This window comes from Schistocerca gregaria, chromosome 1 (assembly GCF_023897955.1).
Source record: "Schistocerca gregaria isolate iqSchGreg1 chromosome 1, iqSchGreg1.2, whole genome shotgun sequence".
NCBI lineage: Eukaryota > Metazoa > Arthropoda > Insecta > Orthoptera > Acrididae > Schistocerca > Schistocerca gregaria.
The window spans coordinates 529,225,030-529,241,912 of NC_064920.1; the positions used below are offsets into that span (position 1 = coordinate 529,225,030).

Below are 16,883 nucleotides of genomic sequence, written 5' to 3' on the forward strand. Positions count from 1 at the left end.
TGAGCCGGACGCGCGTGCTACATAGGAAAGAAAAACTACTCGATAACTCGATTCAGTCGAGTCGATTGACGAAAGAAATGAACACAGTTAGACTATGGAAACAAACGAATAGCGTGCGGGCTGACTGGTGGGTGGAAATGCGGGCGGCCTCGCAAGTGGGAGGGGGGGGGGGGGGGAGGGGGTAGGAGCAGCGGCAGATGTTAATCTCCATCTGTGCTTAGATCTATGATAGTACACTTTAGAACGCAAAAACTGAAACTCTATGAGGTGCACCACATCCACCAATGTGCAAATAACTTGCATTTCAGCGCAACCGTACAATGTAGATAGGCGTAACGCCATCGACAATCTGTATACAATAAAAGTTACACAGCTGAATTCTCATTCAGAAACCGCGTTTGAAAGCTGACTGTCTTTCACAAGCCCGTGTTATGCTTTGTGCAAAGGGAAGAACCGTCTACGAGCACATGTAGGAATTCCATTGGCACTGTCGTGGGTTAGTGGGACTGCGGTATTGTCGCCCAGCGGTATTGCTGCTCGCTTCCGGGGGGCATCTCGCGCGAATGTCATGCGAATATATAATCGGTGGGTTCAGGAGGGTCATGCTCCACGCCATGCACGATCTCAACAGCCCTTTGTGACTAGCTTTCAAGAGGATAGAAATACGGCTTTTGAGGTTTAAGATGGTTATTTTTTGATGTTATTGGATGTGTTAATATTTGTTAAGGAAAATGATATATTTGAAGAAGTGTGGTCAGAAAAACAATTGTTAGGCAACAGTATCTGTAATTGCGATGGCAGCACTGTGGAGTCGTAGAATCTTTGACAGTCAGTAGTGAACAGCTGCGGTGTGCTGCAGGTGGGGTTCGTTGAGTGTACTCTGTAATGCGTGGACGCACTTTTGGAACTACGGGAGATGCCGATTATGAGGAGGAATGACGACTCAGAGCAAGGTTGGATAGGGGGATCTCCATAGTGAAGATATGGACTGCAAATGAGAAATCCATTGAGATAAAAAGGACAGATTGTTGTTATGCAGAACCTGTGCACGACTATCTCGAAAACGGCGAAGCTCTTCGAATGTTCACGTGCTACTGTCGTGAGCATCTAGGTAAAGAGATAGGACAGTCAAACTACCACTAGGCGCTAAATTGTCGGACGTCCACTACTATTCACAGGACGTGGAGTTCGAAGGCTCGTCTGCTTTGTAAATTAGGATACATGGCGATCTGTGGCATCTCTGCCGAAAGAGCACAATGCTGGTGCACGCACCAGTGTTTCGGAGCACACCGTTGTTTGTACAATGTTGAACATAGATCTCTGCAGCAGACCACCCCTACTTGATCGCATGTTGACCCAACGACATCGTCAATTACGACTGCAGTGGGCAGTAATCGAAGACACGCCGACAGCTGCGAACCACCTGCATACCTGCATACCTGCATCCTTGACATCTTCCCCAATGGTGATTTCATCTTTCAGCAGTATAACTGTCCGTCTCTCGGAGTCAGGATCGTGATACAGTGGTTTGAGGAGCATTATAGTGAGCTCACTTGTATGTCTCGGCGACCAAATTCGCCTAATGTTAATCATATGATACCCATCTGGGTCACTGTCGGGCGTCATCACCGCGGACGCAAATCAGCGGCCCGTTATTTGTACGAATTACATGACCTGTGCGTAGACATCTAATGCCACATACCTACAGAAACTTATCAACAAACTGTCGGATCCCAGTGATATATTTCGTTCCAAAGACTCACAAACAAGCCATTAAGCAGGTGGTCATAATGTTTTGGCTCATCAATGTACGTGAAACGTATGTACATGTGCGTTCGCGGGCAAAGACACGGGTAAAGAGCTCCTCCTAAATCTTTGGATCTATTTCAACGAAGCTTTGTACACATACTACTTACTACCTGCAAAGAAATACTTTCGAGGTAAGACCCAGCAACTGCCTATTACGGTAGGAGTGATAACACGAGGTGAAAAGGGAAAATAGGAGATTGACAGGGGGAGAAGGTGGAGCTGGACAAAGGTAGAGGAGAAGAGGAGAGGAGCAGAGGTAGGCTAACTGAGAAATGGACAGAATGTGGGGGGAGGAGGAGATGGACAGTGGGGGCGGGGGAGATAGAGATAGAGATGGACATAGGGAGGGAGGGAGGGAGGGAAAGAGAGAAAGAGAGAGAGAGAGAGAGAGAGGGAGAGGGAGAGGGAGAGAGAGAGAGAAAGAGAGAGAGAGAAGTAAGCGGCTAATATAAGATTAAATATGTAAATGTCCGTGCAACACTGGGTACTTTGTTAATTTCGTGCTTCTTTAACCAAGACGCCTTAATCCACGATATACCAATCAGAAAGTCCATAATTACTATAGTAGTTATTTCTGGAGTGAATGTTCAGTACTGTCAACAAGAAGTTACTATTTATTACATTACGTCACACCGCTTTCAAGCGTGACGCTTCTGACTGAACCTTAATACAAAGTGCCTCGCTGGCTCTGAGCCCCGTGACACGTACCTAATAAAGCAGCAGCGCAAGCGCACGTAAGACGTAGCACTAATGACTCCGCACCTTTTGTTGTTTGCTGTCTAGCTGACTGGTCTGCGACTGGCTGACTGATTCGAATTCTCCTTCTGTTTCAGCACCCGCGAGCCATACATCAATGGGGCCAGAGCGAGTTTTCGACGCCGGTAAGTGTTACAGACATTACGTTTCATGTTATGACAGCTGCGCAGAGTTGCTGTTGACATTACGTTCTGCTGAACGATAGCAGCTGCAAACTTTTCCAGGCCCTCACACTCCGGCCTAAGGCCTCCTCTCAAAATAAGAGCTTTATCCGTCACTAGTGATAGTTACAGTCCCAAAGACATTCGACTTGAAACTAATTTACAGCATAATGTGGAAATAACCGGTTTCCTAATTACATTTCCAGATTACCATCGAAACATTTTGTACCCCGAATTTCGTGGTTTGGTAGCAGCTTCCGCTTCAACGTGTATTTCGTCCATAGGCTGCTGCACTGTTAGTCCTTATTTCACAGGCTGTTTCTTATAGGGAAGCAGTGAAACGAAACCTTACTCGCTGTAAAATTTCAGTGGATCATTTATACCTGCCGAATGGTACCCTTGGTGATATCATTCAGTAAAGAAGAGGAACTAACGAAGAAGGATAAATTTGTTTGCACTAAAATATGTGCTCGTAAGCTCAAGTGTTCTCTGCAGATATTATGGGACCACTGATTCTGCTTTTGCGCTTGCTATTGCTTAATTACAAGTAAACAAATTTCAAAATTCCTGAAAGATTAAAACTGTGTGCCGGACTAGAACTTGGCGCCCTTGGCAGCAATAGTCTCGCCAACTGAGCTACCCTGATGCGACTTGCAGCCCACCTTCACAGCTTCGATCCCTCCAGTCTTTCTTCTGGTTTCCAAACCATACAGAATTTCTCTTGCGTACATTGCTAGAAATGAAGTATGTCGTTCATAATTTGGTTTGCAAAAGCCTCTGGATTATAACGGGAATTAAGCTTTTATTAGGCTGCGGATTGTGCCTTTTCATGAAGTTTATTAGAAACTGATTAAAATTGTGCGTCCATCAAAGCCGAATGAATGTCTCCAGTCTAAAGCGCCGGACTAGCATATGGTTTCAATTTGTCAGCAAGTTCCACAAAAGCACAAGCTTTGCTGTAGGGTGACACACTCGTTCCAGAAACCATTTTCATCTTTCGACTTGTTCTTCTTGGCTCCTCGGCTCCTTGCTCAAGCAGTCATTGTTGAAACAAATTTATAGTTCTAGATTAAAGTGCTCAACAGTAGCGACATTTCCTCCTAATAGAATACAAACGAAATTCCCGACTTTACAATCCTCACCGAGGCAAATTATTTTCAATAATTTTTTAACCGCGAACCTTTAACGCTCATAACAAAGAAAACTAAAGTCGTAGAATTGCAACCAAAGAGTAATGTACTGCACAACAAGAACAAACATTTAGAAGTAAGCATAGCAAAGATGAGATATGGTTGACAGTCAAAGCAAATATCTGGGTGCGTAAAAGATGTAGATTATCACACGTTTATTTTTGTGTGCTGGCAGTGCTAATAGAGAACGAAAAACTAAATGGAAAATTTTAATGTCTAACCGCATTAATGCAGATCTTATCGAATCAAGACGCAGCTATATAACAAGAACCTTACGAAGTACTTTCCTTTGTTCAAACATATAATCTCTAAACACTTCTATGCAAAAAAGAATGACGAACCCACAAGAGAACACTCGACAGAAGAATTAGAAAACATATACTACTGAAAAATAATTAACGACCTGTCTATAAGACAATGAGCAATGGGTAACAGAAGAGAAGCAAGGCGCAAAATATGGGCTGCATAAATTATATTTTAAAAAATTACGTAAGATTTCCCAAACACAGAGTGAACTATAAATGTGGGCACACAGCAACAGATGAACATTTTGAGTTTAGAAGCAAGTATCTTAGATTATGTAATGTAATGGAGGAACCACACGGAGGAAGTCCAGAGAAAGTTCATTTGAAAGACTGGCCTAAAGAGAGGTGGAGGAAGAGGTGACATTTCAGCAGAACGCCGTATACAGAACCGAAGTCTTCATGGACCATAAGGTTTATCGCATGATGGAAGAACAAGAAATGGTACTAATCGTAAGAAAAAAAAACATTTAGGGCATCTTAATTACAGAAAACGTTTGAGGTTATCACTTCACTCAGTTTTTTTAAGCAGTTAATATAGTTCAGGGTTTGAAAGTTCTAGTGGTAGCGTATTCTTCATCTCACTCACTATTTCTCTCGCAGTGACATCCTGATATTAAAATGTCCATGTTACATCGTAGAATGGCACCAACCCTGGTCTGGAAATATTTTTACGATGTGATGTGTAAATGAAGTACAATGCTTCATTTGCTTTAAAAGATTAACGATTTGTCTGTCATTTCTATGAAACAGTAAAAGAGGAAGGAAAGTATGGTAGCAGTAAGAAATTAAAAACTTAATTCATTTATATTTTACAATAAAAACAGAAAGAATCTGGTCTGTTGCCTGTGTCTACATAATATGCCTTTACCCGCTTGTAGTCCGCGAAAACGGGCAAATTAACACGAAAAACTCTTTTCAACCTTTAGCACAGGTTATTCGTAATGCCCAAATAGTGGTATCATAGTCATAACATGATTTTTAAGAAGTGTTTCAAAAAATAGTGAATACGAGAATACTGATGATTTTTTTTGTAGCATTCAACTATTTATAACTTCTCGAGAAAAGCAGCGAACGGTCATATTTTATTTACTTACTTAATATTTTGATTCAATGTATCTTGAAACTGGGTCAAAATTTTTTAATCTTTAAATGAAACAGCAAGTTTACCGTTATCAGTCTCTGTTTATTTATGTCGAGACGTGTATCAAAGGTTTAAAACTCCATCAACAGGTGTATTTACATTTTTTAGTGTGACATGTATCTGTGTGTTGTACTACGATTTTTTGGAGGAACTTGTGGCACTGTTCAATGTTTTGTTTCTCCAACTAGGCAGTGCCACACCGTCCTTCAAAAAATCGTAATACAACAAACACACATGTCATACTAAAAATGTAAATACAACTGATGATGGAGGTTTAAACCTTTGAAACGTGTCGTGGAGATGAAAAAAACAGTGACCGGTAACAGTAAACTCGTTTCATTTAATGTCAATAAGTCACGGCAAAGACATACCAAAAATGTTCGCATTTAAAGTTTTAACCCTTGTTAAATTTCTACGTTTGTTACAGGAAATAACCGGGATGAAAATCGAAACTTGGTTATTTAGGAAACCGATTATTTTGAGCCGTTTTGGTAGTCTGATTGTACTGCCTGTGGAAAAAAAGCATAAGCGAAACTCGGTTATTTCAGTAATAACAGGATTACCCAGAAGGAAGAGACCATTACAAACGGTAGCCTCGTCCCAGAATCTTACGCTGGATCCACGCGTGGCGTGAAGACGCAGCAAACACAAGATGCGAAGTAAAGACATCATTGACGTGAGGGCAGAAGCAAGTCCTTTGTCAGATGCAGCTCCTAACAGGCACTGCAAATAGCGAGACAGGCATGTGCTCTCTCTTCACAGAGTGGGACACAAATCACGGACTTAATAGTGGAGACCGCAGACTACATGCATTACTGCAAGAGCCCGGATGACGGCAGTGTAATTGCTGTTCCCGCCCAACGAATAACCGCGCCGCCGTGTGAACGCGCCACAGCCATTCCAAACAACGGCGCAACCAGCCGCATTGCTCATTAATGCGCGACAGAATTAATCGGCTGTAAATTGGGGAGGGCCGCCCCGTATTAGTTGCCGTGGCTTTGATGTATTTCGCAAAGCGGATTTGCCTCGTGTGCGCTCCCCCGTATCGGTATTAATACCGGTCGATAATTCCCTGAACCTAATGGACGCGTTGTCCTTATTTACGTTTCGAGGACTCTTTTTGCAGTGGAAGCGCAGAAAAAGCGTGAGTGGCAGAGGTAAATATTACGATAATTTCAGTTGGTTGTGTTATTCATAAACATTTGGCTATACTCCGTAATATTTTCCCCGTATTCTGGAAGCTTGCTTGTGTGGAAAATTCTGTTCCCTGTTGAACATTCGGATTTCATAAATAACTCCACGCTAAGGGTATTACATGGTCAAAGCAAAGTTAAAACGGACAGTCACGAACTGAGGAATAAACATGGATTTTGAAACGTCCAAATATAATGACTGTATAGCATCCTCACCCAATTTAATGTCCAAAAATTTGCCAATAGTGGTTTTTTGAGGTATTATATCCAGTCACCAAAGGTCTTCGACAACAGATCTTTAGAGAAGAGGAGAGAACAAGAGGAAGGTATCGACTGTGATGTTGTAGAAATAAATCTGGTTTTCGCCCGAAGTTGTACAGAGGACAAATGTCTCATTTATACTTGCCATCGAATCACCAGAATTTCAGCGATAGCAGTAGTTAAGTATATGTACATCTGTTAAAGCGTTTTTATTAATAGATTGTAATTACAATGAGATTATCCGAAAGCACAGACAGTGGAGAGCTGTCTTTTTGGAGTCACGACGGTTTTATATTTTGCGACAAGTTACTGGAAGCTTTACACAGTAAGATAACAGCATTAGAAATTTAATTCGCGTGTACTGTAGTGTAGTATTGCATTGTGTAGTGTACTGCACTGCAGTGGTCTAACTAAATACATCCAGTACACGGGAAAGTACATGTGAAGGTTGCAAAGAAATTACAACTTAACCTCTGATTTGGTTGAATTCGAGCGTGCTCGCTGCACTAAACTTCTAAGAGCTAATGTTGCAGATCATTCTTACTTAGACTGTAACTACAATAAACTACTCTCTCTCTTTCTCTCTCTCTCTCTCTCTCTCTCTCTCGTGTGTGTGTGTGTATTTTACTTCTAAAATTATACCACGTGCAATTGTATGACGGTGGATTATTAGTGTGCTAAATGCTACGCATCATTAGTCTTGGACTCTAATTTAAATTTTCAAATACCTACAACGCACAAATATTTGGTACTTGCCTTAAGTGAAAAGTGTCAGATACTTAATACAAATGGAAGACGAATACAATCCTGACGCGATTTTTATGTGAAATATTTTTATTTGAAATAAACTGCAGCCTAGATAACGACTGAGTTGATGGAAGTTCTTGGGGAACTGCACCAGATCCATACGTCGTTTATTGCTGGATAAATGAATCTGAGCGTTGTCGTTCGAGAAGACTAGACACATACGTTTTCCTGAACACGTTGTAGATAAGATTCAAGATCTATTGATAGGCGACCATCGCACTGACATTAGTGACATTTTGGAGCTATTAAGCGTTTTATATAACGGAATTAGTGAGATGCAAATGGAAATCGTTAGATGAAGAATTTGAGTGCATCGTTGATGTGATGTTTCTTGACTTCAAACCAGAAACACTTGAGGAAGGACATTTAGGTATCGCTTTCGGAAAAATTTAAACATCCGACGTTCTCGTGTCATTGTGGAGCAAGAGAAAATAAAAGCTAATATACAGGATTAGCGAAGGAAAACGCGCTCTTGCATCTGGTGAATATATCTGCTCACACACCGACCTTGGTGACGGAAAACTATGCCTAAAGGGTTTCAAAACAGTTGCCCACTCACACTCTTCTAAACATGGGACCGAACGCGAAAGCATTTTTCCAAACTCCAGAAATGACGTCGAGAAGAGAACATTTTCGTTTAATTTTAACATCAAATATAATCGTAGGCTTCCGCGGCCGTTGTCAATGTCAATAAAATTCTTCTGGTTTAGAGACCGCATTGTCATTTATAAAATTCCAACGTTTCGGCGTCTGTTGCAAGACGCCTTCCTCAGGGTGTGTTGCTAACTGCTGAATGCGCGCAAGTGTGGGTACATATATACTATGGAAGAGTGTTGTGATTGGATGTGAGGATGAGGAGGAAGGGTACTAGGAGTTCATTTTATTGGCGTTTGCATTGCGTCTTGTTATTGGCGGAAATAGGAGTTTTCCATTGGAGTTTCCTTTACTGCCTGCCATTGGTGGAAATCGGCGAATAGGAGACTTAGCGGCGACTGCAGCGTAGCGTTGTTTACTAACTGCCTAGTATCGACTAGGCCGCGTCAGCGCTCTGTGTACCATCCTGAGGAAGGCGTCTTGCAACAGATGCCGAAACGTTGGAATTTTATAAATGACAATGCGGTCTCTAACCCAGAAGAATTTTATTGATAATTTTAACATCCTTTGTAAGTGGTGTGTTACGCATAACTGTAAACTAATCTTTTTATAGGGCAGTAAAAACATCTCATAACCAAATTCAGTGAGATGACTGGAAACTATCTTGATAAATAAGTGTCGCAAAAAAAAGTTGTATAACGTAATCAGCACTGACGACTATTTTAGTGCGTAGAATTCATGTGTCTGTTACAAAAAATTATACAAATACTTTCGGAGAATATCCACGTTCGGCATTAGTTAATTCTAGTTACTGATAAAACATATAATTCAGTTTTATACCGGATGCTGTGGCGTCTATGCAGGTTCTCATAGGCATTTAATGTCAAAAATGCCTTTGTCTAGAATGACTATCCTTTTTTCAACGCAGTAGCTATAATCACTTTGAATAGTAGCTGGATGAAATAAAGTCAGTAAGCAGTTAGTAGTAACGACTAGCCCACGTATTAAACAACTTGAAATGAACATTTAAACGATAAACGGTTTTCTTTTCGTCATTTTGTAACACAGTAAGAGAAGAAGTTGATAAAAATTTGGAAATTATTTTTAACGTTTGTTGGTAGTCGCTAAGTGTTGTCGTTCTCAAATAATGCGTAAAAATATACGTAGTCTGGGTAATTTGCCCGCAGCGAGTTTCGCAGCTTGAAGTACAGCCTGGAACTTTAATATTTGACATAATGTTAAACCTTTAACATAAGATTATGCCTAACTCATGAGTAGTTATGAGAAAATTTTAATTTTTTTGGAATTCGGTCAATAATTATATAAAATGCTGAAAAATCAAATTTTTTGTGCCCCTGAACTCATTCGCTCGGCAACCTGCAAGTGGGAAGAGTTCGTAGTTTTAGCCGTTCGGACTTTGCCCACTAAATAATGGTTTAAAAGTTCCAAAGCTAAATGCAAAATGATAAAAATTGAAAAGAACGTTTAGACTTACTTTGTGCTAGTCAAAATTAGGTCTAATCCATAATGCCTGCTTTCATAATACTTGCGTTTCTACATTTACGTCAAGTGATAGTCAAATGTGTTAATCACTAAGTTTCAGTTCTGTTTGTCATCTGGTTATCCAGAAATCTTGTAAACGTTTCTCACCACAACTTGCATACTGTAGCACAGGGAGCTGAAGATACGTGAAGGGCAACAACGTGTTAATGTCTCTTGCTGGAGCTTTACCGGATACACATAATCGGCGAATGCTGTTCAAAGCCATCTGTGAAACTCTAGTCTAGCGACGGGTACAGAGTTGTTGGGAACATAATTGTTCTGAAATACCTTTTTTAAGGTTTGTTGAGAGTGTAATGCTACAGACTGTGTTGTACCGCCGAGACAGTAGTCTGTCAAACTCGGCCCAAGCAGACACAGCTCAGATGGTAGCTGGACAGGCCTACAACCGGTTCCATCCTACAGTTGAATTCATAATCTCACAACAATTTATATTATGTAGTTTAAAATAAGCAATAATAACCTTTTAGTACCAGAAGTATGCATTTAGGGTCATACAGTGAATAAAGTAAATTGTGTATAATTACTTGGATTTCGGCTGGATACCAAGTTAGAGTGGAGCCAATTCATGGATAAACCCAAGCCATCCTGTGGATTAACTAATCAAGCTCAGTTCAGCGTGTCATCCCTTTAGAAGCCCATCTCATGGTGTCAACCTGAAAGCAATTGTGTTCCCTTATTTCGCGTATCTACCCTCCGTATTGACAAACGGAAGTATCTTCTGCCGCGGTACACCTAAAAAAGTAAATAAAGTTTTTTCAGCAGAATGTAGCAGTGAGAATATTGCATGAAGCAGATAACTGTGCAGCTTACAGAAGCCCTTTTAATAATATTGGAATCCTTACACTCTCCAACGCATTCACTCCTTAATGGTTTTTGTTGCCGGTAACCAGTTTCACTTGCAATATAATCCACAGTCAGAACACAAGTCATAAAATTAATTTTCATACAGTAATTCGAGTCCTTGTCAAAGATACATGTAAAGCGTCTTTGTTCCCTGATTCTTCAAATCATATTAGTAGAGATGTCTTGTGTAAAGCTGTCTGAAAATTCTTTTATACAGTGCTTTTTGTGCTAAAACCGACTGCGAGAAAGAATATCCCATGTTGTGCTGCAAAAATATGGATTTTCGTTTTCTTTCTCGCAGTCAGTGTTAACTACGATAGCAAGGGCATTTTAACCATCAGAGTAATAGCTTCTACCATACATATTCTTTCCCGTTAAATTTTAAACAATTGTATACACAATAATGTGCTGCTCTGTTTCTTTCCTAAATGTCGGTTGTATGAGAACTGGAAAGCTGTATTTATGGTGAACCATATAATCGTACCTGTTCGCAGAGTAAAACTATGCGAAATATTGTCATTGATGCTACCATTCTTACGGATCTAGCAGCTGGAGAGGTCTCTCTCTTACACCATATACTGACATTCATTTAAACGACTTCAGTTCCTATAAATGTCAAAATGATTTGCTTTGAAAAATTCCGTTGTTATGAAGTAATAATTAGAGTACTAACAGCAGCTATATAGTAAGACTTAAGGAGACAGCAGCTACTTCCAAAGTAGCCATTTTCTTACTAATTTAATCCAATAAATTTAGAAGGCATAAACGAGGATACCATTAATCATATGAGATAGTTTGTTAGTCCGCCCCCGGTAGCTGAGTATTCAGAGCGACAGACTGTCAATCCTAAGAGCCCGGGTTCGATTCCAGGCTGGGTCGGAGACTTTCTCCGCTCGGTGACTGGCTGTTGTGTTGTCCTAATCATTTCATCACTATCGACGCGCAAGTCGCCGAAGTGGCGTCAAATCGAAAGACTTGCACCAGGCGAACGGTCTACCCGATGGGAGGCCCTCGTCATCACACGCCATATATATAATTTATTGTTAATATAGTATGCAGATTAAATTATTTTGACGTCTTCGTCTTAAGTTAATGTATATTTTCATTTGTTCTGAAAGTTGTTCTTCTTCTTGGTGGGTTCTACAAAACACGATGGATGAATCAATCAATGTAAGTCACCGTGACGAGCTTCAGGGCTTTCCTGCACAGCTTGTCCCCCGATTAATGACGTTTGAGAGGCATAATTCAGGAGTAAGGGAAAAAAGCGCCAGTTTTCCCGCAGCACTACAGGAAGGCGACGTGTGGTAACGATAAACAGCCCCTCCAGAGGACATCCGCCAATGCGTCACACAGGAGGGTGTTCCGCCCCCTCGCGGCGTGTTACCCCGTCCGTAAAATTAACGGATACCGCCTCCATACGGCCGGGCCGCCCCTCCGCGTTGGTGGCGCACCCTCCTTGTGACCGTGCCGGCTCTTCAAAGAGAAAAGACCTTTTCAGCGCGTGATTTTATTACCTCCAGCAGAGAAGTAATTTAGTCTCTCCCAGTCAGATGAGTCCTGAATAGGTTCTGCATACTACGTCTACGCTATAAATTTTAAGAGGCGGTAGTATGCGAATAACAGGGAAGTTTACTAATATTATGCGTACGCTGCAACGAAAGCTAGATGTACTTATTAGCTAATATAAATGATAGGGATCTGCAACACTATGCAAGGCTATGACGTTACAGCACGTCAGTCTCGCCATGTGCTGAGACGCAAGGTCAAATAACAAAGAAAAAGGAACCAATGAAATTCAGATTTATGTTCCTACTGTATACTGATCCCTTCGTAAAAGTTAACATTATGCAGTATTTAATTTCTTAACGTAACGAGGGCTGTTCGGAAACTGATCGATCGCGAAATGGAAACTACAGTGACAATCCGATGAAATTTTGCATAGATGTGTTGGTCAGTGTCTGTCCCAAAAGTAAGGTCTTCCATTTTTTTATAAGTACATAGACCCGTTTATTTCTACAGTGGTTTACATCAGTTTACGGCTTGAACATTTAGCTATTTTTCGACATAATCACCGTTTTTGTCCATGCATTATTCAGATACAGTGGCAGGTTTTGTATGCCCATGTCATACCAGCTCGCCGCCATGCTGTTCAGAAAGTTACGAACCTCTTCTTTCACTTCGTCGTCGGAGCTGAATCGCTTTTCGGCCAAATGTTCTTTTAACCTAGGAGCAGGTGATAGTCACTGGGCGACAAGTCAGGACTATAGAGTAGTTGGGTGATTATGTTCCACTGAAACTGTTGCAGAAGAGCAGCGGTTTGCCGACCGATGTGTGGACGAGCGTTGTCATGGACAATGTGTACGCCCTTGCTCAATATTCCTCTTCTCCGCTTTTGAATTGCCCGTTTGAATTTTTCAGAGTCTCACAGTACCTGTCAGCGTTAACTGTGGTCCAAGTGGCTCAACCTTCAACACTGTCTCCTCAGAAATTGACCGTCTCCCGCTCCTTTGTTCGTCGTGAATTTCGGTCCGACCAGCTGCAAACTCTCTACACCACTTACGAACATTTTTGACATCCATGCACTACTCACCACACACTTCCGTCAATTGTCGATGGATTTTCAATCGGTGCAGTGCCCTTTGCGTTCAACAACCTTATATCTGCGCGCAATTCGCACTTGGCGGTAACATCGAACGAGAGCTCCATTCTCAACGGCTGTCAAGCCAAGACTGAGCGCCTCAGTGCGGCGTGCGCATGTTTACACACAGCGCGTAAAGCATTCTTCATAACAGTGTGACCAACTGCCACACAAAGTTCAGTACTTATAAAAAATAGGGGACTTTACTTTTGGGATTACCCTCGAAATACTGCCTTTGACCGGGCCATGTCTCTCGTTTCATTCTGAGAGTGCACAGAGTGCAGACAGAGGTTTACAAGGGAAACTCCCCATCGCACTCCCATCACATTTAGTGGTAAGATCGTCCAGTGGATAGCGCGCCTAAAACTGAACATAAATCAAGCACGAAAACAGGAAGGTGCACTGAACTGTGGGAAAAAGAAAAAAAGGGAGAGGTCCAAGTTTAAGAAGTACAATATTGAGCGCAGACGAACAGCCGTGGCGTCGTGGTTAAGCTGTCACAGAGCCGGGTTCGTGCCTTTCATTTTTATTTAAATTTTTTTCACAGCATTATGAACTACCTGTTCGGTCATTGAAATGTTTGTTCTCTGCATGTAGTCTTGCCGGTTGTCATAAAGATTGGTTACAGAATGAGTCATGTTGTAAGAATACGTTACCGTAGCAAGGTAAACGTGATGAATAGTAAGAGCAGTCGAGATACCGTATAGATGTCTCACAGAAATGAAAACAATAAATAAACTTGTATGAACTGTGTTACAAGAGGGGGAATTAAAGAGTCAAAACTTCCAAAACGGAACGCACCTTAAAGAAAAGATAAAAACATATGTTTTGACAGAGTACAGAGAAACGGTGTAACTGTGAAATTGCTGCGTTCATTTGTTGCAGCGTATGTGACAAACTATTATGTTTTCACTTTGTCCTTCCGAGTGATCTCATTCACATTCATACGATGACTTAAATCGGGCAAGGAGGCACATCTCACTCACCAGGCGTACAAATTAGATGCGTCGGTAAGAGATTCCTATCATGTGACACACATACTGTCACTAATGCCGTGTATGACACACCAGACGTGTTTTCTGGTGGAAGATTCGGTTGACTTGTCGCCTTGTGTCTGCGGTTCTCATTCGAAAGCCAAATCCTTTCGGCTGCTAATAGAGTAGTTATGCAGAATCAGTTGTCGTTATAGGTACCTTCCTTACACTTCGCTGTTGCAAACTGGCGTTACACCACGACACAGACACAAATTTGAATACATCTAACAGGGAAAACAAAAGTTTTTGGTACGATGGAGAATTTAATATGGCTCGCCCGCTTGGCAGTCCAGCACCTTAACCGCTTAAACACGACGCTACTGCTCTCTCAGGCTCCTCTATATTTTCCTTCCTGTCCTTGGACCGTTCGCTGTTTCTGGTTTTTTCTTTTTTTTCACAGTTCAGAACACCACCTTCCTGTTTTCTTACTTGCTCTGTGTTCAGTTTTTGACTGGCTGCCCACAGCGCCCTGTTACCACTAAATCTGAGGGGGATGCGATGGGGATTTTCCCTTGTTAGAAAGTTGTGCCTCCCACCAACTATGAGTGCCTGTGAGAGATTTCGCCTACTTTCATACAGCCCACATAACGTATCTGTCATGCATTTCTTTCTTCATGACAATTCTCGGCCGCACACTGTAGGGGCAATGAGCACGCCCCTGCAGTGTTTTCGATGGGAAGCGTTTGGTCACCCACCATACAGCATGGACTTGGCTCCCTCTGATTTTCATCTCTGCTCACATGAAGCGCTGTCTATGAAGACCAGATTTCGTCACAAACTGAAAGCTGCAGATTGGCGTAGAGAATTGATGGAAAGCACAGGTGGCTGTCTTCTTCTTCTATGGTATTGGAAAGTTGGTACACCGCTCGACAAACGTCTCATTTGGAGCGGCGACTACGTAGAGAAGTACTGGAAGGTGTAGGTAACTGTTGCAAATACAATATTTTTTATTTTCACTACTGTTTCCATTTCGCAACTGATCCGAACTTACTTTCCAAGTAACCCTCGTATTGCAACGCATCCATAATATTATATGCAGATTTCCCCATCAAAGAAAAATCAGAATGTGAAGAATCATAGGCATCCTTACTTACTGCGGAGCGGTATCGCGACAATTGATCTATGATGCGATAGTCGTGAGGTAACTTTGTAATATATACAAAATAGCGACAACCGTTGGGATACAATCAAAACTTCAGCGGCTCCTCCTGAAAACGTCGTCTTGATACAGAAAACGGCGTCTTGATACAGAAAACGTCCTCCTCCTTAACTTCAGTTGAAATCCAGATAGGATGTGAAAACTCTGAGGAACATAGGGATTATCCGCTTTGTGTGTTTCAGTGGGTAGAACTTGGCCACTGCCTTTCTGAGCAGTTCGCAGGAGATCTGTTTTTGAGGTCTGAAGATTATTCAGTACTGGGGACTCAGAGGTCATAAAACTTCCCATTCTCCCTTTACGGACGCCAGCGGATTGACACTCTGAAAAGACACGAAAAGTAAATGTTTAGCGAGTTGGGTATTTCTTGAATATCAGATCAATCGCAAACTGAAGTAGATGGGATGTAGTATTATTTGCTATCAAATAAACTGGTGTGCAGTTATGCTGTGGAAGTAAATTCAAGAGCTGCCTACTGAAAATACTGTCTCCTGTGAGCCAACAGCCCACCGTGCTTTGCAAAGCGCGTCTTTCGTTTCCGTCCCTTATTCGGCCCTTGTTGACATAACCATGTTAGTGGTGGAATAAGAGGATTTCTGGTGCACTTTTGATATCAGATTGATGTCTAATTATGCAAATTAAGTAACTGACCAATTAATTCCTTCCTCCCTCTTACGACGTCATGGGTTTTTCCCAGCCGGCACGTGTCCCCCCCTCCCCCCGCCCCTCCCTGCCCGACCACCACCACCACCACCACCACCACCACCACCACCACCACCACCACCCAAATCCCTCTGGGGAATCATCTTAAAATTTGTCATCGTAGTGAGTATGATAGAAAATTTGCACGGTGGATGTACGTCTGATGTTGGACATATACATTCTGCACAACTAATGTCTCAGAAACAATGTGACTTCAACTTTACAGCATGTTTAAGTGCAGAAACATGCAGCCTTAGGGGTGTGTGTGTGTGTGTGTGTGTGTGTGTGTGTGTGTGTGTGTGTGTGTGTGTGTGTGTGTGTGTGTGTGTGCGCGCGCGTGCGTATCTTCTATGATTTTCCTCTTCTCAGTACCTTCTTGTTACTGACTCCAGACATTAAAACAATACTCCAGTATTGATAGCACAGTTGATTTATGTAAAATGTTTCAAACCTCCGTCTGGATCTCCATTATGTATAAACCACAGTTTTCTTCTTAACCGCCTGTTATAACTCCGCAACACTCTAAAATCTACTATACACCTATGCAGCTGAAGAGATCTTGTGCCCTTGGATAGGAGCCATGAGTAAGACTGGCGCGGAACATCTTCACTGAACAACAGTTACTGGCTCAGCTCTCTCTGTTCCTTCAAGAGACATGGAATGTATTGGGTATACTAACCTCCTCCTCCTGGTCAGTTGCAAATTAGATCGACGTCAGTGTAGCAGGGAG

General features: G+C 41.9%; 1 protein-coding gene across 4 annotated transcripts in view; it reads left to right on the plus strand.

Annotated features, from left to right (window-relative positions):
- LOC126355019 (uncharacterized) overlaps window positions 1-16,883 on the plus strand; it is a 702,913-nt gene that overhangs the window by 604,281 nt on the left and 81,749 nt on the right. For all 4 annotated transcript variants that reach the window (XM_050005183.1, XM_050005175.1, XM_050005191.1 and 1 more), the window contains one exon: window positions 2,643-2,690. In XM_050005183.1, the coding sequence (XP_049861140.1) occupies window positions 2,643-2,690 (48 nt within the window). The remainder of the gene's footprint in view (window positions 1-2,642; window positions 2,691-16,883) is intronic.